This window comes from Cricetulus griseus (genome assembly GCF_003668045.3).
Source record: "Cricetulus griseus strain 17A/GY chromosome 1 unlocalized genomic scaffold, alternate assembly CriGri-PICRH-1.0 chr1_1, whole genome shotgun sequence".
NCBI lineage: Eukaryota > Metazoa > Chordata > Mammalia > Rodentia > Cricetidae > Cricetulus > Cricetulus griseus.
Window position 1 is genome coordinate 85862772 of NW_023276807.1, and position 22114 is coordinate 85884885.

General features: G+C 44.7%; 1 protein-coding gene across 3 annotated transcripts in view; it reads right to left on the reverse strand.

The window, feature by feature from the left end:
- Positions 1-317: 317 nt before the first annotated feature.
- Positions 318-22114, reverse strand: part of Sertad2 (SERTA domain containing 2) — a 113395-nt gene continuing 91598 nt past the window's right edge. For 2 of the 3 annotated variants that reach the window (XM_027388063.2, XM_027388061.2), the window contains one exon: positions 318-5476. In XM_027388063.2, coding sequence (XP_027243864.1) covers positions 4519-5472 — 954 coding nt within the window. In that variant the 5' untranslated portion in view covers positions 5473-5476 and the 3' untranslated portion in view covers positions 318-4518. Of the gene's footprint in view, positions 5477-21772; positions 22071-22114 lie in introns of those variants that run through there. The other variant, XM_027388062.2, reaches the window with a different exon arrangement.

Below are 22114 nucleotides of genomic sequence, written 5' to 3' on the forward strand. Positions count from 1 at the left end.
TCAGGAATGGCCAACAGAGATAGACACACTGCATCTCTAGTAGATAGTGAAGTCCAGCAGTCGGAAGAGGCAGGGGGTAGCCATGGGTTTTCAAGTCTGGAGTGTGGGTGGGAGACCATCTCAGGTTACAGACAGGGTAAAGGCTCTGAGTAAAAATGATGTCTGGAGAGAGCTAGGTAAGAGAAGGAAAAGGAAGTGAGGAGGACCTCGAGAAGCCTGGGGAGAATGGGCAGAGCACACTGCAGGTTGTACCGTGGCAGGACCAGTCACCACACAGGCCCGTGATATTCCAGTCAGAAGAAAACTGTAAACACAAGTCTCATCCTTTAACTGTTTATTGTATAATATAAAACTACAAAAGACCGCTCATTTCCATGTACATTTAATCTGTCCAATTGTTTAGAACACAGCCCTCTGGGTTCTGATGTGACATCTGTAATATTGCATAGAAAAGGCACAGCTCTCAGGTCTGTGGGGAAAGGTCACCCCTACTTTCGACAAAAGCCCCCCTCAAAATCCACGCACCTAACATGCCCCTATGTACACTTTGCAACACTTTAGTTGTACATATGGACTACGTTTCCCTTCCAAATTCCCCCCCAAAAGTCCAAAAATTGTATTGGCTTTGTCTGCAAGAGCATTTGATCCTGACTAATTTTCAAGAACCATGTAGATTCATTCTTGGAAGCACTGGAAACAATCGCACACAGGCAGATGCACACCCCGCTGGCATCCAGGTGCGGGGCAGCACAAGAATTAACCATTTATAGCTAGGACAAGTCAAACATGCTCTTTTCTTTCTATTTTCAGAAATGTATAAAGGTCCAATTTGTAAGAGCAAGGTTTCAAAATTAAGACGATTCACACAAAGTAGAACAACAATCGCTGCGCAGGCAGTCTCTTTTTTTATGTCTGTCACTTAAGAAGGCTGCCCTTGCAGTATTCATAATTCATTGTTTACCGCAAAGGTGGTTAATAAATTTAAGCTTTAAAAATGATCCATAAGTTGATACTTGGGCTCTTTGGAGCTTACTTTTTTAAGAAATTTTCCTTGATTGACCTCAGGATGGTTGGGGCACTTCAAGGGGCTATGGCAATAAACAGCTCAACTGCTAAAGACACTGGAGCAGTGTGGGAGGTTGTGGCCATTTCTCACCCTTTGGTGTGAAGGTGGGTGCCCTGTGTTGCCCCTTCTGTCATAAGTGAAAGTGCTACTAAGAAAACTTTAAAAAATTATCAACCCTTTTATGCTTGATTTTCTTAAAAATTTGGAGGTATTAAAACATTCCTCATCCACACCCTTTGCATATTTTAAATAGACCCATATTGGAGATGAGAGTGAAAATGAATGTGGACTGTGTGTCTGATGAAAAGACAGAGTGGGGGCTGGCTCGGCTCCCCCTTTTAATACACATTTACATTCCTACAAGAAATACATTCCTACCATACATTCTGCACCATACCACCCAGATGTTGTTAGAGCGACACAGCAAAATAAATATATTTACACAGGAAAAAAAAAAGGAATAAATAACTTATGGGGAAAACCACCTCTTAAATCTCTCAGGAGTCTGCACATCACTGTCAATAACTGCCTCTCAGGCCCAAGCACCCCAGGCTGTCTGCCTGCCTCTGGATGCCACAAGACTGTCTTTGTGAAGGTGAGCCATGACTGCCAGGAAGCATCTCGAAGCACGTCCCACACTCAAATTGGGACTTGGAGATCTCACGCTGGCTCCACCTCTTCCCTGTTGGGACATCACTTAATATAAATAGGACACAAAGTCAGTCTTAACTCTTGATGGGCTTGCTCTTTCTAAGACGGGCCAATAGTTTCCCATGCATGTCTGCAGAATAGGCACGTGCCTGCTGAGTTGGGGTGGGTGTTATGATTTTGAAGCCCGGCCTTATGAATGCACGGAGTCAGAGAACTAAGTTTGGGAATGCTTCTCTGAGCTTATTTGAACTGTTGCCCAACATACGGGATTGTTTAAACACACGATTTGCTAATCCAACAAAAGTACAGTTGTTGTAAGTTACCGTAGATCAATTTTCGACAGCGGCAATCAACTGCGCTGTGCCATTTTTGTTGGGAATAGTCAACACTACTGTATATGCACATGTATGCAGATGTCTGTGGCATGTTACAGGGTCCTCCAGGTCTAAAACACAGAGATGGGTAGAGCTGCTTTCTTCAAGAAAGAAAGAAAAGTTCTTAAAATGGACAAGCACAATGACACTTGGGAGCGTCGACAACAACCCTCACCTTCTCATATGGTCCCTGGTCCTACATCAAAGGAAACATATTTGTGTAGTGGTGAGAGGTGCCTGTGGAGGGTGCCTGCAGGAGAGCAAGTACTGCTCTCTCTGCCTCTCACTGATCCACGGAGCTGGGAAGCAACCTTTCAAACACATGGCTGTGGGAAAAGGTAAATTAGAATGTAGAAAAGATATTAATCACACCTTACACAAATCTTTTGCTTGGATGAGCAGTTCCTTCATCACAAACACATTTGCTTGCCATGTGCATTATAAAAATAAAACTATCTATGGCTTGTTTAAAGTGCCATTTATAAACTTATCTTTTTAATTGGCCAGAAAGACCCAATTTTATCCATGGCAAGAAGTGAGTAGAACTGGTGACTGAATATTGACAAATGACCAACAACAACAACAAAACAAAATCCCATAATTTAAAAATTTTTAAATAAATATAAAAGTTATTCCTAAAGAAGCCACCTGTATAACAATATCGGTTGTAAGCTGAAGTACCACTACCATAAAGGAAGGCAGCAGACCTCAGCAATGGGCATGATACACTGAAACAAACTATTACAACTCAGGGGATAGAACTGGAAATAAAAAGCTGCTTAAGGGGCCAGGAGACAGGGGACACACATAGAAATTTCTGTTATGTATTTGGGGATAATAGCTTTGTGAAGTGTGGTTAAATTAGCAGTTAATTAAAGAAAGCAACCAGATTGGACACCATGACATAAAGGTGATGGACTGCGGCTCTAGTCACAGATGTTGAGAGTGCATCCCGGCTGGCTGAGGTGAGCCGAGCTCACTGTGGTGATCATGAAGATGCCATTTGCAGCTCTTAGCAACAGAGGGAACAAAAGCTCCAGGGAAGGACACTGGGAAAGGCAGCTCAGCAACATGATGGATGCCTTCTGGGGAGGGTATCTTCTTTATGAGCCCTAAGCACTGAGGTAGGGCTTAGCTCCATGAAGAGGTCAGTTGCTTGTTGTAAAATTGTTATTTAAAATTATGGTCTCATCATAAAAGCTATGCCCAAGGGGGGGGGGGTTTACACTTTACAAAATTAAAATAAAAACAATTAAAAGAGCAAACTTGGCATAAATACAGTCTTTTTCTGACTCCCCCCACCCTTGAGACAGGGTTCGAAGTATATAGCTCTGGGTGGACTGGAACTCACAGCAATCCACCTGCCCTGCCTCCCAAGTGCTGGAATTAAAGGGGTGCGCTACCACATCCAACCATGAGTGCCCTCTTAAACAAAATGATACAGCCTCTGCTCAAAAGCAGGAGCTACAGAGACCGTCACGTCAACCCCAGGATCTGCTGCCATCTCCCCGACCACTGCTTAATGCAAGTTTGATGAGCAGACAGGGCTCTCTGGCTTTGGAAGTCACAGTACTGGCAAGTGATCGTGCCAGGGGCTGGTGCTTGTGAAATTTGGGTGTCAGATCACCTGGCCCTTTATTGAAGCACTGTGTGTATTTGCATTTGGGGACATCAACTGCAGATTGATTTGATCCAATTTTCTCTTGCACCATACACATATAAAACATTACGACTCTATAAAAGTACAAGTGCAACTTGTACAGCTTACATTTGCAGGAACTATGTGAGCAAATCCTATCAAAATAGCTATCTTATATGTATAAACAGCATTTGTTTTTAGAAAAACAATATCATAAACTGCAGAATCTGTACAAAAATATAAAATAAATTTGGGCAGCGGTTTTCTAAACAGCCATGTAAATGCAACACTTACGAGGAGTTAATGCCTCTAAAAAGGCGGAATTGCCGAGTCAACTTATACAGGGCAAAAACGCCAGGAAAGGTACTGAGATTATCCAAATAATATAGATATATATTCTTTTTTTTTACCTCTTGCAATAAAACTTATAGAAAAAATAGACAAATATGCACATGCAATTTACAGCTTTTCCAACTTAATCCTTGTGCTTCGCTTGAATTGTTCATGTTCACTTTTCAACATTATCAACACAGTCTTCCAATGTCTTCTCGTCTAAGCCAGGGCAGTGGGTCTCTGTGAAGCCCACTCAGAGAGTGTATTAAAAGTGGTCATACTTGAATGAAGGCACTCCAACTCTGCTCGAAGAAAATACTAGTGTAATCCTTTTGTAAAATTGTCTTTTTCTCTGAAAAAGGCAAGCAAGGGTACATGCACAGTGCGGAGAAACTGTCAGGGTGGGTGGGGATGCTTGTAGGGCCTGGTTAGGCACAGTCAAGGGGTCCCGAGTCTTAGGATCCAACAAGCACCTCCATGATGTGGTCTAGCTCTGTGAGATCCATTTTGAAAGGCTGACTTGGGGCAACAGGCTGACCGCTATAGGGGGCCAGGGTCTTGAGGAGCTCATCAGCTGACACAGGGGCCATTTTTGAGGCTGTCCCTGATGTAGATGCGCAAGGGTCAAAATCGTACATGGATGTGTCAATGTCAGCAAACAAGATGTCGTCCAGGGTCAAGTCTGTCAGGAAACCTGTGGACGTTGTTATTTCAAAATTCCCAGGCAGGGAGTCCATGAATCTTGAGTCATCTGTGCGGCCTTCCTGGGGCCCCTCGGGCTTCTGGATGCTGGACTCACTGGAGGTTCCTTTCAGGCTGTCAGGCGCCGCTGACGAGGCCACGGCAGCCTCTGTGGAGGTAGATGTGGGACAGAGCTCCTCAATGTCATCCAAGGCTGAGGAGAAGCTGTCCTTTTCTGGTGGGAGGGCTGCACAAGGCAGTCTGGTAGGAGCTGCAGGGGGCGCAGCCTGCAAAGTGCAAAAAGTGTCATCATCGTCCTCTAGCAGTGAGGCAGGGGTGAGGCAGGCCTCCAGGGGTGTAGTGCTTCCTAGGTCACAGGGGTGAGCAGGAGGCGAGGCCAGGTGGGTGAAGGCAGGTGGGGCCTCCCTGTAGCTGTCGCTCAGTGAGTCGCTGGGCTGGGAAGTGGGGGTGAATGCAGGCCTCAGGCTGCCTTCCTGCTTGAGTTCCTCCTGAATCCGCCTCAACATGTTGTTAATTAAGACAGTCTTCTGCAAGCTGGGCTCTGTCAGGGGCCTGTGGTTATACAGTTTCATAAGGGAAATGTTGAAGACAGTCTGGCGCTGTAAGGTGTAAGACACCCTGGATGGGCCATCGGAGGGGGACACAATTTTGCCTTCCAGCCCATCTTCATGCTCATCAAACTTCCGTTTTCCTCCTTTACCCAACATATATCTACAACAGAGAAAGACAGGGAAGAGCATGAGTCACATGAAGGCTAATTTCCACATGAAAAAGATGCTGACTTAAGAGGTTAGGACTCGTCTATGCAGTCTCCTGCCCCGGGTTACTAAGAACAGGTGGATTCACTGGGGAAAGACCCTGTAGACTGGGAAGTGGGACATCCGCCCTTATACGCCTGCAGAGCAATTTTTATCACTAGGCAATCCTGGCCAATGTACTGTGTGAGTAATGTGTACAACACAACACGGAGAAGTTAGGAGTTACCATGGAAACCATGATTTTTACTTTCTCAGCTCATGTGCTTGCGTTCGCATGCCTAACATTATCACACAGGTTCAATTTCCCTCCCCCAAATGGGTTTATTTTTAAAGCTCAAGAACATACAACGCACAACCTCAACAGACAGAGGTGTTATAAATTACAGCTTGAACACAACTAAAAAAAATTGAAGGCATCAAGTTAGAGAAGGGAGAACACATACAATTTTGGTAGAACCCTGTGTGCTTTCAAGATGTTTTTTCCTTCCTCATTATGCACGAAGCCTTCCTGCCTGATGGGTGATATGTGGTGAAGCTAAATGACCACAGAGACTGAGTTGCTACTGCCTTTCATTCTAGACGAAGTGGAATGCATGTTTTCCCACCCGAGTTCTGCTTGGCTCTGTTTGATAGCACATTGTTGTGTGTGAACATGACTGCTGTAGTTTTAGAGGGATTTGCTCTGACTGTAAGCCCTGCTACTCAGGTACTGGAGACTGCCCTAACAAAACACCTACTATGACTCCAAGGATACCTGGGTATCTGGAAGACACAGGACTTGATATAAGAGAGTCTGATAAAGGCTAAAGTCAGGTCCCTTTGGGTATATTGCTGCCTAGCTGGTGGTCACTTTCAGAACAGCAGCCCTTCCTAGTACCCACAGTCACTGTCACCCCTTGCAGAACCTCTGCTATAGAAACCAGCTCGGAGGACCAGCCCCTGCTGCCCCTCAACACTTGCTATCTTGTTTTTGTCTTATAGTTCAAGGCGCCTGGCTTCCAATATGAACCTTTGGACTGAGTTCTTGGATGGAACTCAAAATCCTTGTGCCTCAGACTACTATGCCCAGTCCAACCTAGCTTCTGGGGGGCCAGACTAGGAGGCATGGTTCTTTCTAAGCCAGGCCCCTGCCATTCCTCTGCAGCACTCACCCCTCTCCACAGGTGCTTGGTAGTTAGGTCATTTTTTCCTCTCTCTCTTACAAATACAATTCACAGAAGTTTTTTTCCCAATACTTTGTTTAAAGGAAGGTCATGATGTCCATTCCACAAAGCAGATATACAGGAGGCCAGAGTCTGGCACACGACCCCATAAAGGACGGGAGAGATGAAGACAGCTGCAGTTTACCCATGTCAGCATTGGTTTGAGATCTGTTGATGCTTCTAAAGAATGTGGAATTATTTGTATGAAACCATTTCCCCTCATTCCGTAAGCATTGGCAAGATGGGTATCGATCCTTAGGATCAAAGACCAGACCAAAGACGCAATCAACACAACTATTCTGTGAAACAAGGAGGGTCCAATAAAAACAACTGGCTTATCTTTCACCTCTCAGTTCCTACTGTCTAGCGAGTCTCACTTGTATATCTTCTTTGCATCGGGCATGTCCTATCTATACTCATTTAAACTTGATAAATCAGAGAAGAGATAGTCTTATTTCACTCTGCAAAACACAATGCATCAGAAGCATTACCAGACAACTGGATTTTGAAGTGCGTTAATTGTATTCACATTTATATGTATATCTGCTTACAATTTAAGCATTTAATACTCTCCGGAAAAAAAAAATGTTACTTTGGCCAAAGACCTTGTAAGGCACTTAATTTGCACACAATGTTATCTGATCTGTAAGTTATCCTGTGAACAGACCACTTGAATGTGTAAGTGTTCAAATATATACATGCACACCCTAGACCAGCATTTCTCAAACTTCAGTTCACAGGTGGGGCTAGCTTGTGAACTGGTACCCTTTCAGATGAGGTAAGTGAAGACACTGTATTACTTAGGGAGGTTTACAGCAAAATTACAAAGTAACTGTTAGGTCTGCAAATCTAACCCTCAACACAAGATTTTACAGCCCCCCCCCTTTACTTCATTTTCAAAAAATTGTTTTTATGCTTTACTGAAATTCACAATTGACAGGGTAGGGGGTGGGGCTATCAAAATGGTCCATCAACACAGAAATCCAAGACATTAAAATACAGCCAAGATCAAATCAGAGACTCATTGCTACTTGGTACTTTTACTGATTTTCTATGGCAAAAATAACCGTAGGTAACAGTGTAGATGTCCACTCATTAATATAAAACTGAGAAAGGCTTGAACCAGAATCAAATGGTACTTTCTACAGTTTTTGTTCCCTCTCTTGCTCCCTACTTTTTTCTCTCTCCCTCTATTTTTTTAGATGAGATCTCTGCTGACCAAACTGAAACTTCTAGACTTAATACAACACCACAGTACTTTTCAATAACACACTTCTTTTGAAAATTAATTTATAAGTCTAGATGAAGTGGTACATGCCTTTGATGTCAGCACCCAGTGAGTCAGAAATAGATCTGAGTTGCAGGCCAGCCAGGGCTACTTGGTGAGACCCTGGTTTTGTTTGTTTTAGTGTATGTGTGTGCATGTGCATTTGTGGAGGTCAGGGATGACCTGAGGAGATAGTTCTGTCCTTCCCCCACCAGCCACTCAGCCATCAAGGCTTTTTGAGCACGTACTCCTCAACAAGACACCTTGTTGGCCTAGCAATACATTTCTTTAGAAATAATTGCCACTTCTACAGAAGTCAAACCTAAAGGCTGGAGAGATGACTCATGGTTAAGAGCACTTGTTATTGCTGAAACCCAGGGTTCAGTTCCTAGCACCTCCATGGTGATGCACAACCATCTGTAGCTAGTTCCAGAAAACCTGATATCCTCTTCTCACCTCCAAGGACCCTAGGCACGCACACACATGCCCCCACACCTGGGCTGTGTGATGCTGTAGGCATTTAGCAGAATTCTCATAGCTGAACAGCATCTGTGGAGACGTTTTCCATGTGAGAAGCAGCTAACTTCCAATCAGACAGAGCATCTGGCCAAAGCTGCGTGCTAACCCTGGTGTTTAGGAAAGCCGGTAGAGGTATGTGTAACACTGCCATCAACAGGAGGATGAAGCGCCCCTGTAAGCAAAATCTGTGACCAGGACTAGGTAGACAAGTTGAATCTTGGATGCTCTTCAAGTGTGTAAATAGGGCCTCTGGTGGATTATGTCTCAAAACAGGCTTACTTTCATTTTTCTGTTTTGTACCGGAGCAAATAAAAATGGCTCCATTCACCCAATGGAAGAGCAAAATGTACACAATCTAGCTAAGCCATAGAGAAAAATAAAAATGCAACAAAACCATAGTGTGGATTCCCCAGAATCTGGTTAGTACAAGGTGACAACCTCATCATTGGCTCCAGCTGAGAGGACCTCCAGCTCCATCCACCGAGACAGGGCTATGTGTGGCCTGGATCTCCTCAAGCAAGACATAACTCAAAGAAGACACAGCATGCCCTCAAGAGCCAGGCAGCACACAGCCAGGCGCATGGTCCCTTTTGTTAGCATTGGGCCCGGCTCAAGCTCCTGGGCCAGGGTGGCCAGCTCCTCAGAAGCCTTTCTCCTCAGACACTCAGAAAAAATAACAATAGCTCTTTAAGGGCTGTTGGACAGGCACGTGACCTTTCAAAAGGCTCCACAGGGGCAGCATGCCAAAGCAGTACAGAGGCTCACTAAGGGATTACTGGGAAGGCTAGGGAGGGCAACCCTCCAGAATGGAGGGCTCCAGGGTCAAGGCCTACACTGGACACGAGCTTGATTACTAGGGTACCTGGGTTTTGGTGTTCCACATAGTCCCCTCCCTCAGCTTGCAAATCTTCTACCCAAAGACCTGAGGAGCTCCTAGGGTTCGGGGCTGAGCTAGGACACTCCACACAGGGAAATCAGGTGGATGGTCCTTCCTTTCCTCTCTTGCTACCCAAGCCTAAAAACTATCAACTGCTTTTCTACTGAATAGCCATTGGCTCTTACTGTAAGGTCTGAGACAAAATGTGTCACCTTCCCAATGGTTAGGAACAAACTCCTGACATTTGAGACTCAAGCAGCCTACTCACGCTGGGTATCCCCTCAGACATGGAACCTCGCCCCAGCCCAGTATTTTGTAAAACTGATCTAGCAAGTACTAACTGCAGAAAACTAAAATTTAAACAGACCCTAGTGCTCTGTTTAATCCTAACACTGGGAAGCCAGAGGCAGACGATCTATCCTGTCTCGAACAACAAAAACACAGCATCAGAAAACAAAACAAAACAAAAAAACCCACTTTTTTTGTTGAGGTTGGTGCCAGAAAGTAATGAGTATCAGTACAACTGTTCTCAAAAGACAAAGGTCTAGACTCTAGATAGTCAGAAAACTTTTACCTGCTATGCATGGTTCTACCATTTCTGTCCTGAGAAATTCACACAGTGCAGGAGTGCGACTGTAGCCTGAATGATCAGCAGAGTCCCTCCATTTGCATGTCTGTCAATTACCTCCAGACTTGCCCCAGTAGGGGCACAAGACTCTTTTGTTCACCTCAGCATCCTTAGCTCAGGGCCCTCCCTAACACCAAACTAGTCCTCAATAAAAGAACAGTCAGGAGAAAAAATGAAGACACATGGGCCTGGTGATGGTGGCGCACTCCTTTAATCCCAGCACTCAGGAGGCATAGGCAGGCGGATCTCTGTGAGTTCGAGGCCAGCCTGGTCTACAGAGCGAGTTCTAGGACTGAGTGGGAGAGAGGGAGCTCTAGCCTTCATATCCCACCTCTGAGCCCCTCACATTTACCCCAGGGTCCCACTTAGGCAAATGCCCAGCCTCAGCTCTGGGCCTGTTCAGGCACAGACGATGGGTTCTAGCAATCTGTGTTCCCCAAGTTTCCAGGTGATGCTGGGCTGTGACCTCTGAGAACCAGGATTTCCTCTGGTCTTCACCAGGCCACTGGGCCCGGGCACACCACTACTCAGGTGAAGGCCTCCCTTTCTGTTTCTAAGCAAGCAGGGCAAAGGCAATGAACAGCACTTCATGGTGACAACAGACAAGGAATCATCTAGACTAGATGAAATGAATGCCTCATGCCCAGGGCCCAAAGATTAAATACTACCTGTGTTTAAAGGGTGACATCCCAAAGCCTTTATTTTTAAGGCATTTAGACACTCCCGACCCCCCTTCAAATACAATGTGAATTTAAAAGTTATCTATAATTCTTTTCCCACTATTTAAAAATGGTATCTTCCTTTTATTTTTTAAATCACTGTCCTTTAATGTTCTATGGAGTGTCAAAATTAAGCATCTATGTCTTTCATGGTACAAATAGAAAATCTTTTACTATCAGTTGCTATCCCACCACCACCTGCTGTCACCTGGCGGCAGGCTTATCCCAGCCCATGGCCCCAGGGCTTCCTCGTGGCCCAGCTGACATCTGCCAACCTCAGGATGGGCTGTGCTGTGGAGCCCTCTCCTGTCCATGTAGACTGGCAGACTCTGTGCGGAGGAGATGTAAAAGCTTGTTTTAACTCAATTCATTCCAAACAATGGTCATTATACCCGACAGAAGAAACACACTAAGATTTCTTTTACTTCTTACTCAGACAGGGTCAAAATTGATACCTGAGCCCCAGTTTCAAAGAAAGGAGATGACTGGTCAAGATATCACTAATCTTATATCCAATGAAAGCGTCAAAGAATACCTAAGGGTGAGCAGAGGCACCTGGTCATCAGATGGGGGAGGATTAAGGGTAGTGCTCCCCATGAGCCCTGCACCACCCTGGGCAGGACAAATTTGAGTGCTTAAGCATCTAGGATGGGGCAGGTTAAGATAAAGGGAAGTGGGGCAGTTATCAGTCATCATGAAACATCCTAGGGCTCAACTGAATGGTACTTTGTACATTTTCAATAGCATGGGACAGTTTCTTCTTGAACTTAGAAACTCGGGGTTTGCATTTTCCAGGGTTATAGCATAATTAAGTTATACGGTTTTTCTTTTTTCAAAAAGATTTAATTTGTATCTATATGTATGAGTGTTTTGCCTGTATGTATCTGTGAACCACTTTCATACCTGGTGCCCAAAGAGTCTAAAAAGGGGCGTCACATCTCCTGGAACTGGAGTTACAGACAGCTGAAGAGACCAGCAGCACCAATGCTGACCCTCCACTCCAGGTCTCTACACCAATTTACTACTTTTGAAGGAAAAAAAAAAAAAAAAGAGCCAAAAAAGAGAGGGCTCCCAATGTGAGAGATTTTTCAGGCGCAGGTGGTGCTGCCAGAGTCTTCAGCTCTTGCCTTGGAAAGGTTCTCTTGGGTCAGTGACAGGGAAAGAAAGCACACTCCTAACTAAATCAGCTATGTTCCAGAATTCAGGTTCTCTTGGGTCAGTGACAGGGAAAGAAAGCACACTCCTAACTAAATCAGCCACGTTCCAGAATTCAGGGTCTCAGAGACAGAGTGGGAGTGGCCACAAAGTCCCAATAAGGGGAAACTCCTAGCAAGTGAATACCTCCTCCGGCTGAGCAGAGACCTAATATTCCAGTTGTGCCTAGCCAATCACCCGGCCTTGGAACCACCTCTAGGAAGGTCCGCGTACACCTTTCATAGCAGCACTCAGTGGGCAGATCTCTGTGAGTTCAAGGCCAGCCTGGTCTACATAGGGAGTTCCTGGCTGGCCAGGGTTACAAACACGGTGAGACCCTGTCTCAAACAAACAGCCAAAGAGATAGGTAGAAGAATGCTTTCCCTTTAATGAGATACTGTACTCTTCTCCCCTACCCCTCCGCCCAGCCTAGCCCCTCCCAGCCACAAGTCACCAGTCTCCAGTCACTGGCTCTGCCGACATTTCTGAGGCCCAGTCAGGAAAGGAGAACTCTTCCTTTTTATTCTGCTTCTCTCTCACAGCTGGTCAGAACACAAGTTTGCTTTTTCTGGTACTCCAGGCTTCCTTATTCTTTCTAAAGCTTCCCTCCTGCCTGTGGCTATTTGTCCGGTGTCTGACCACCATGCCAGTGTACTACATACACCACGGCTCTGTCCCTCTCTTCCATTTTCCTCCTGTGAGGAACTACTGACATTTACAGCTTTTCTGCCCTGAGCCCCCCCCCCCACCCGGGGGAGGGGGTAAAATCGGGTGTCTGTGAGCTTCCGTTGAACTCATTCTTACATTCTTTTATTAATGAGACTAAGACCCCATGGGGACACCCTATTTCCACTCAATCAGGCTAGAAATTGTTGGGAAACAACTTCTGAAACATAATCTTCTCAGTTCCTTGTCTTCACTCACCTTTGGTATCCAGTTTTGAGGTGGTCCAAATGAAGAGCTCTGTCCCTGACAAAACACCCCTATGGGCCAGGATGGCAGTCTGACCTTCCCTGGCGTGTGTCACAGTGCTGTGGTGGCAGCAGCTGGCAGTGAGGAAAAGCCCCATCCGCTTCAATGGGGAACCACACTGGCTCAGATAGCTTTCCACACTTAACATGTTACACCCTGAAGAACACACCATACTAAGAAACCCGATCATATCTAAGCTTTTAACACCCTACTTCCTCTCAAGGCACACAGCAGTGCCAGAACAAAAGGAGCACACTGCAAAGGAAGGTGGTCAGGGATGCTGGGGGGGAGGGAGGCGCACTAAGAGAAACAGACCAGCCTCTGGGTCCTGGGCTGAGGCCTGGTAGGAGGGTACATGATAGGTGGGAATGGCATCAGGCAGTCTTCAGACACCACTGAAGGGGAGCAAAGGCAACAGAGACAACAGTCCCCAGGGAAAGAGGCTCTGCCACTTCTGCAGACAGCAGCACTCCCACCCTCTCCACCAGCTATTGACGAAGTGTGAGGCTGTTGGAATCAAGACGATCTTATTTTTAAACTAAAGCCTACCCAGGGTTTCAGAGGTCTCTGCAGTAACATCCGTGCTAATTGGTAAGTAAGACAAAGCCTCCCCTAACGAATCAGCGAGGTAATTATAAAGCCACTCACTAGATCAGCCAGTCCCCCGTGCTCACCCAGCCTGCTGTAACCCGACACCCGCCTGCGGCTCCACTCAGCCTGGCCCGAAGTCCCGCAGGCCAACCCTGCCCACCCAGCCCGCTGCAAACTCCCAGCCCTCCTGAGGGCCACCAAAGGCCAGGAGACAAGCTGAGCTGGCCCGGAGGCCAGCCTCCATGCATATTTAGACAAACAACTTTACCATGTGGGGTTGTTTCCTAATGTCCACATTTTATTACATTTCAGCTCTCCTCTTAGGATTTTCACGTGTCTCTATTAAACTGGGAACACTTTCTAATGCTGGTTTGTCAAATCTTGCCGTCTCACTTGAAAACAAAAGGAATATTAACAGGTAGCAACCAATTTCATCGAATAAACAAGAGTCAAATTCTAGAGTGAATGTTTCTTTAGAATAAAGAAGACAGATATAGAAGAATAAAGTGTGCCTTGTGGGTAAAAATCCAGAAAGCAAAACTAGCTTTTAGAACATGACAACAGTGGAACATATTCTAATACCCTGACTCACTGGCACTCTATCCCTTGGAAATTTTAAGTTGCAATGCCAACCCTAATGGATTGAGGACACTATGATGGAAGTGCTAACAATTCCTCTATTTTACCCCACAGTTCCGGCCAATGGCACTTTCTGAACTTACAGCTTCATACAAACGTGCCCAGTATGATTTGAGGCCTCAGGTTGGTTAAAAAATACTCCAGAAACAAACAAAAGATGGTCATGTAGATGAAACAAGACCCTTAGAGCTGTTGAGGAGTACGGGCTATGCACTGAATTTTTAGCTTCTGAGTCTGCCCAGAATTTTCCATAAAAGTTAAACAATAATACATCAATACATAAAAAAAAACAAAACCAAAACTCTACAAGTAAAAAAAATCAAGTAAGCACAACGAATTTCTTACACGAGAATTACATAGATTCTACAGGCATGCTTACACAGATGAACGCTCCTGATGTATGTAAACAAGCATGCCCAGAGCAAATTGGAATCCCATATATGCTGAAAGACAGCACTACATCCACCCACAAGGGGGCGCCACAGAGCAGCAAGGCATCTTCCAACTCCATGTCAGTTCCTACAGTTCTCAAAGCATTATATTTCCAAATCCCACCTCTGATTTAGGTGTCCAAAGGACAATGCTAAAAGCTAGAAGCCTTGCCAACCCCAAACTAAATTATATTATGCTACAGTTCAAACTTTTATTGCCTGTATATAAGTAACACCAGTGTTTCAGAAACCACGGTTAGGACCCATGGAGGATTACGAATTGAGAACACACATACAAAAACAAGCACCAAGTCATGAATTTTACTAGCATAGCCGCTTTCAATAATCCTATTGCATCTTAGTAACGGTAAATTATTTTCACACCAAAGAGACCATGCTTCAGGCGGTTATTTGAGAAAACCCTTCATCAGGAACATGGAGGAGAAGCCATTTAGTTGTAAAATGTAATGCAGTTAACCTCAGGGACACACTGAAGCAAGTTACTGTGTAATAGCTGAGGATTCTCTCTAGCCATATTTATTACAAGCTCAGGTTATATGATGTTTATTCAGTACTAATGCTCGTATCAGACGAACTAGTATCTTTTTCCATCTGAAAACCAGAAATTATAAACATACAATGATTTACATTATGAAGCCACTTCCTAATCATTTGGTGTCCAGTGGTACATCTTTAGCATCCTGAATCTGAAGTCTCATTAGCATCAAAGACTTCTTAGATTTGACTTTTCTCCCATAGGACTGCATGCCAGAGAAGCTGATTTAACTTTGCACCCTCCCCCATTCCCGGGCATAATGAAAATATTTTTTCTCTTGTATTTATAATTGCTTAGATGGGATTCTGGTTTCAATCCTCTTGTAGCATCTTTTCCCTGAAGATACCTTGTTTTTCCCCTCACATAAGTGATCCTTAATAAACAATGTCAAGGGAAAAAAAAAAAAAGACTTGAGAAGAAACCAAACGTTTTGTCAAAAAGCATGTGAAAACTTTCCTTTTTGCTTCAAAAAAGGCTCACCAACAGCCACACTAGCCCAGTAACTTTAAGGCCAATTCAGTGAAAAATACAATTGCATTTTAGTTAAAACCAAAGGTTACTTTCCAGGTTGGCTAGCTACCTTATCACTAAATAAAACTGAAGAATAAAACCTAAGAATGCAACCACAAGGAAATATTTTTATGGAAGTGTTTCTTAAGAGTTAGAAGATTAAGTTGAAAGAATGGGTGGTGAATTTGAGGCCCGTGTAAGTAACCTACATATTCAGAATATTTATTGTAATTGCCTTTATGAAGGGCCCCAAAAATGACTCAGTGGTTAAGAGCACTGGCTGCTCTTCCAGAAGATCTGAGTTTGATTCTCAGCATCCACAAGGCAGTTCACAACTATCTGTGACTCCAGTTCCAGGGGATCTGACACCATCTTCAGGCCTCTGTGGGCACTTGGTACACAGAAATACACATAGGCAAAACACCCATACACGTAAAATAGCAAAATTAATTTAAAATGGAAGAATTAGGCTGGTAAGGTTTTACAAAGACAATTTAAAATTTGTTTTTTAAAAATTTTTTTATTAGTTCAAATTAGAAACAAGCTTGCTTCACATGTCAATCCCTTCTCCCTCTCCTCCTCTCCCCACAACCCTCCACCAGCCCCCCATGTCAGACAATTTAAATTTTGTATCATATACTTGGAATAGCTCACTCAGGAGAAAAGGGCAATGAAAATACAAACTAAAAGGTAGTGACTGGCCAGGCATTGGTGGCGCATGCCTTTAATCCCAGCACTCGGGAGGCAAAAGCAGGCGGATCTCTCTGAGTTTGAGGCCAGCCTGGTCTCCAGAGCGAGTGCCAGGATAGGCTCCAAAGCTACACGGAGAAACCCTGTCTTGAAAAACAAAACAAAACAAACAAACAAACAAAAAAAAAAAAGGTAGTGACTACTTTGTAAAAACAGTAACCATTTTTTTCCAGGCTGTTTATAGAGATTAAAAGGTTCCTCAAGGACCTGGGATATTCATAACTTACTGAGTTTTAAGCAAAGCCATTTAGCTGAATAAATCAAAATAATCAGAGTACCACATTAAGTCTAGTAAATATTTATTTCTAAAGAAAATAGTTAATAGTTCCACTTCTACCACTTTGAGGGATGGATCCCTGTGGAAGGCTTCCCTCAAGCCCACCCAACAGACCATCCCTAACATTCTGTTTGTCCTACCTGCCTTTGGGAGCTTTACAAGAAGCAGAGGGGCCATTTTGGACTTGTAAATCAACTATTGTCACACAGCTAGGAATCACCCCCAGCTGAAATTCACTTCATTTCATATTTCCGGTCACAGTAGAATAATTTTTTAAAATCAGCATTTCAAAACTTGTTCTGTGCTAACTTAACTTTTGGAAGCATTACAAAAATCACTTAACAGTTTGTTCAGGACTCAGTGGTAGAGCACTTTCCCAGTACTTTCCACCCCCAGCACTGAGGAAGAGAGGCAAACACACGCAGCTTTAGAAAAGCCCACTGCAGGTCTCACCAGTGCAGAGTAAAAAAAAATCTTTTCCTGAAGCCATAGTACCCAGGTTCTGCCAGATAGGCTTCTGGGAATGTAAAGAAAGCCCCAAAGACAAAGACATATGTAGGCAAAAAGCGTTGAAAATGTCCCCTTCAAAAAGGAGAGGAATCTGAAGAGCTAGCATCAAACAGCTACCACCTGAACATCTCATTCGAGTGGCTGGAATTGTACGCAAACTTGTTCTGGTACAGAAATGACCTTGGGACTTTCGGGTTCCCTGAGCCTAACTTGGGCAATGCTTCTCAACACAAGGGTGGGGTGCTACAGCAGACTACTCCAAGCTCAGAACCAGCCTGGGCTGGAGAGATAGATAAGCAGTTAGCCAAAGACGAGAGCAAAGGGCTAGACAAGTAGATCTGCAGCCAGGGACTTTCATGACAGCTGTATGACCACTGAACAGTTGTGTACACTTTACTGTGGCCACCAGGTTGACAGAGACCACTGTATCACAAGACTGTGTCCTTGAGTCAGAATCCCTTTCCCATTACTAATCTAAGTAAAACTCCTTAGAAGAAGAAGAAGAAGAAGAAGAAGAAGAAGAAGAAGAAGAAGAAGAAGAAGAAGAAGAAGAAGAAGAAGAAGAAGAAGAAAGGTGTGGTTTTAGTGGCTTTTTTTTTTTTTCAGCTAGTTGCTTATGAAGGATTTTAAAGGTGAAAAGAAAAGCTTAGCTTAGTCAGGAAGCCTTCGAAGTGACAGTTTTTTGAAAAGACACAGCCGTAGTATTGCAGCCGAGCATGGGCTTTGAGAATTTAAGTTTGCTGCTACGTAGAGTTACTAGAGAGACAAAGCTGCCTTTGGGCACCTTAAACTAGTCAGACTGGCTATAGCAGTTGCACAGCCTGCTGCGGCTATGTCCTCCGCCCTCTCCCTCCAGCCCCCACTCCCACGTGCCCACACAGTTCAGTCCACTGAGTGAGGCGCCAGCTCCACCTCACCCATCCCTGTCCCTGCCATCCCTGCTGAGAGGCAAGGCCAGCTCCAGGAAGGCAGCATGGGGGTGAGGCTAGGCAACCCCATTCTGAACTGAAAACTGCAATGGGGGCAGAATGCAGTGTAGGTGATGCTAGAGTTCTCTAAGAGATCTATAAAGCCACGGGTGTTTGCTTCTTCGAACTATAGCAAGTACTTTCCAACTGAGTTCAGACGACGTGACGAACAGAGGATCCTGAGAGGAAACAAATGAGTCTTCCCAGCTTGTTGGACCCTCAGACTACAAACAGCCACCTTCCCAGAAGCAAGTTTGTATGGTACAAGAATGTATTTGTTTTGTCCTATTAAAACATGTATTTTAAAGACATCATGCTGTTTTTGTCTTGAAATGTAATTTATACATTTTTATCAAAGAAAATTTTTAGACAGTCGAGCATGTTTTTGTCTCATGATCTTGGGGGGGGGGCATGCAACAACAACAAAGAGTCTATTTATTACCAGAATAGGAATGCCGTCTTATTAGGCTGACATATGCCATTCACAGATTCATACAAAGAATGAACTGCTAGTCAGTGCTAATGGAGAAAGACACAGCTCCACACAATGAGTGATGGACGCTCCAGGGGACAGTTCTGTTCATAAGGGTTTCCCAGTATCTGGGCAGGACAGGAGTCTGCCTTCAATGCTAACTACGCTGGCTGTTTAAGACAACATTTTCTTTTCTTTAAAAACCAACCCAACTTTGGTTAGTTGTTTCATTCCAAAATATTAAAATCAAATTAAATAGCCAGACACTTCTTAAACAGAAGTCACAGCCTGTGTTTCTGACAAATGTTTAGTGTTTATTAGTGGCAGTTAGAAAATGCATTACTTGTGCACATATAACGGCCACGGCCTTTTAAAACATTCGTGTTTCTGGTCAGAACTAACTAATGGAACCTGAGAGACAGCTCAGAAGGTAAAAGTATTTGCCACTCAAGTATGGAGACCAGAGGTCAGTCCCCAGAACCTGAGTAAAAGTCGGAAGGAAAACTGATTCAACAAAGTTGCCCTCTGACCACATATGAATCTTCCTCCATCACACACACACACACACACACACACACACACACACACACACACACACACACAAACACACACACACACACAACTTTAAAAAAAAATCTAATAGAGAGAAGTATGAAGCCTAGCATTACCCTTAGTGTCAGGCAATTTTCACTTAAACTGAAGGTTTGCCCTCTGGTATCTTTAGCATAGGTCTGATCTTTGGACTCAACAATCAGATATGACCCTGCCTCCTGCAACTAGAGCTCTCTCTCCTTACACTACACCAATACAATAAATGAAAATATCCACAATGCTAAGTTTAGGTAATTCTCTAAGTACACTAACGTTTACCCTTTTGAATACCATACTTACCTACTGTTCTGTAAATAATACTGGCTAAGTGGTCTCCATTTTGAAAGCATGAATAAAATTAAAATAAAACTCATACTTTGGGTGGATGGTGGTGGCTCACTCCTTTAGTCCCAGTAACTATGGAGGAAGAGGCAGGCAGATCTCTGAGTTTGAGGCCAACATGATTTGCAGAGGATAGCCAGGGCTACACAGAAGAAACCCTGTCTCAAAACAACAAAAAAAACAAACAAAAAACCCAAAATCAACAAACTCATACTTTCACTAGTATTCTTTAGTAAGAAACCATAGCAAAATAAACCTGTAAAAAATGTTGTTGCAGCTCTTACCTTTCTTAGTTCCCAGAGACATTCTTGAACTATGTAACTTTTACTTTACCATCAGAGCACTGTTTACAGGAGTGGCAGCCGTAAGATACCAGCCATCACTCATACATTTAAGTGACTTGAAAACTATATGTTGTTTACTATGCCATTGTTAATAATAAGTCTTAATAACTGGATAACATTTGTCCTTCTGTTCCTTAATTAAATTAAAAAAGCTTTTACATAGGATAATTCAGCAATGGGAATGTAAAAATTTTCTACATTTGAGTAAAAGAGTCTCTCAGTTCTTTAGCAGAAGCAGATGTTACCTAGGAGTCGTGACACTTGCCTGACAATAAAACTATTCCTAGGATACCTCCTGGCATACAATGGATGTTATAAAATTTGAGTCCCTTCTCCTACCTGTTGAAATAAAGAAAGGAATAGAGCCAGGTGGAGAGGGGGGAAGGCAAGCTACCAAGTCCATTTCATAAGATTTCTCACTAGAAAGCATGCATTGCTAAACATATTTTAATTAGCAGAGGAAAGACATTATTTTAAAGCACACCTAACTGGAAACAAACACTTGCCGGCCTGGAACTCACTGTGTAGCCCAAGCTAGTCTTGAACTCCTACAGATCCACCAGTGCTGGGATTACAAGGGTATGTCACCACACCCAGGCCAGCTCTATATATTTTTAAATGAAGAAACTTGGAAAGTAAAGATCCACAATTATTCTTGTTTTGAGATCTTAGTACCTTCCTATACACACACACACACACACACACACACACACACACACACACACACACACACACACACACACACACACACACACACACGGTCCCCAGCAGGGCTCTCAGGTGTGTACCCCTCCAAGGGTTAAGTAAAGCCCTGGTCCATCTCTCGCCCTTCAGTAACAAAAAAAGCAAAACTTTGAGTAGTTAGGGCCTTGGCAATCCTACTGGTGACTACAACTTCCGGGCTCTTTATACAGGTTCTGAACACTTAACATATATTGGGAAATCAAAAGCATGTTTCAAGAACAAAGCTTGAAAACACTGACTCCCATACGATCAGCTAAGGTTTCACCAATTCTACTCAAATAAAAACTGCTGTTTCTGAGGGTTGGACGTCTTACCCTGTTGACTGCCCTTCTCCATGCTGGAAAAACCTACTTTCCACTCCTGAAACTACTTAGTTGCAAGCAAAAAGTTATTCTAAAACAGATCGTCTTCATCCTTTTTCGAAACTTAACATTCAACTCTCAACTCTATTGATTGCTACTATTTCTGCTAAAGTTAAGGCAATTTATGGTCAAGAAAAAATATGAACATTTCGGTACTTTCTCCCGATGCAATGGTTCTCTGAAGGGTGCCCAGTGTCAATGGTACAAAGTCTACGCGTCGGGACAGCTGGCTCCCCTCAGCGCCGCCCCCCCCCTCCTCTGCCCCGTCATAGGCGGTTACCACCAAGATGACTTGTAGATTTCTAATTTAAAAACCAGGGAGGCGTTAAGTTTAATATACATTCGGATCCAAAATCAATTCACTTGAGTACGGAAGAAAAGGTTTTAACTCATAACCACCGGGAAACTCTCAAAACACAATATAGTAAGTTGGATGCAAACCCAGACACGGAACTCAAAAGTGAAGCAGCCTCCGTGCAAGCAACCCGAATCTTTAAAAAAAAAAAAAAAAAAAAAAAAAAAAAAAAAGTCTCTCACGTCCTCAGCACCACAGCCACCACAACGCGCACAGACACCCCAGCTGTAAAGGCAACAGCTCCCAGCCCGGCCGCCCGGCTCCTGCCCCAGGCCGTGACAGTGGGGGTCTCCAGACGGCCGGCGGGTGCGCCCCAACCTGCCCAGCCCGGCCTCCTCCGCCTTGGGCTCCCGCCTGGCCCAGCCCAGCACCGCCCCCCGCCCGCTGGAGCCCAACCCGGGGGAGCCTTAAGCTCGGCCGGGAACTCACCACAGGCAGGTCCGCCCGGAGCTAACGCATCGGAGGGGTTTCCACCCACCCCTCAAGCTATGCCCGCTCCATGCGGGGCGCCCCGCCACGGGGCCGACGGTGGCTGGGAGCGCGCGGAGAGGCCGGAGCTACCACCCCGGCGTCCTCTGCCTGCGCGTCGGGAACATTATACAATGGTGGAGGAGGCGGCGGGCAGCCGGGAGGAAGCAGGAGGCGGGCGGAGGGGACGCCAGGCAGAGCGAGCTAAGGCTCGTGCTCCAGCACTCGCCGTGCGGGAGTGACGTCCGCCAGCGAGCCTCCGGCGAGCTCCGGCCAGGCCTCGTAGGCCCCGCCCCTCGCCTC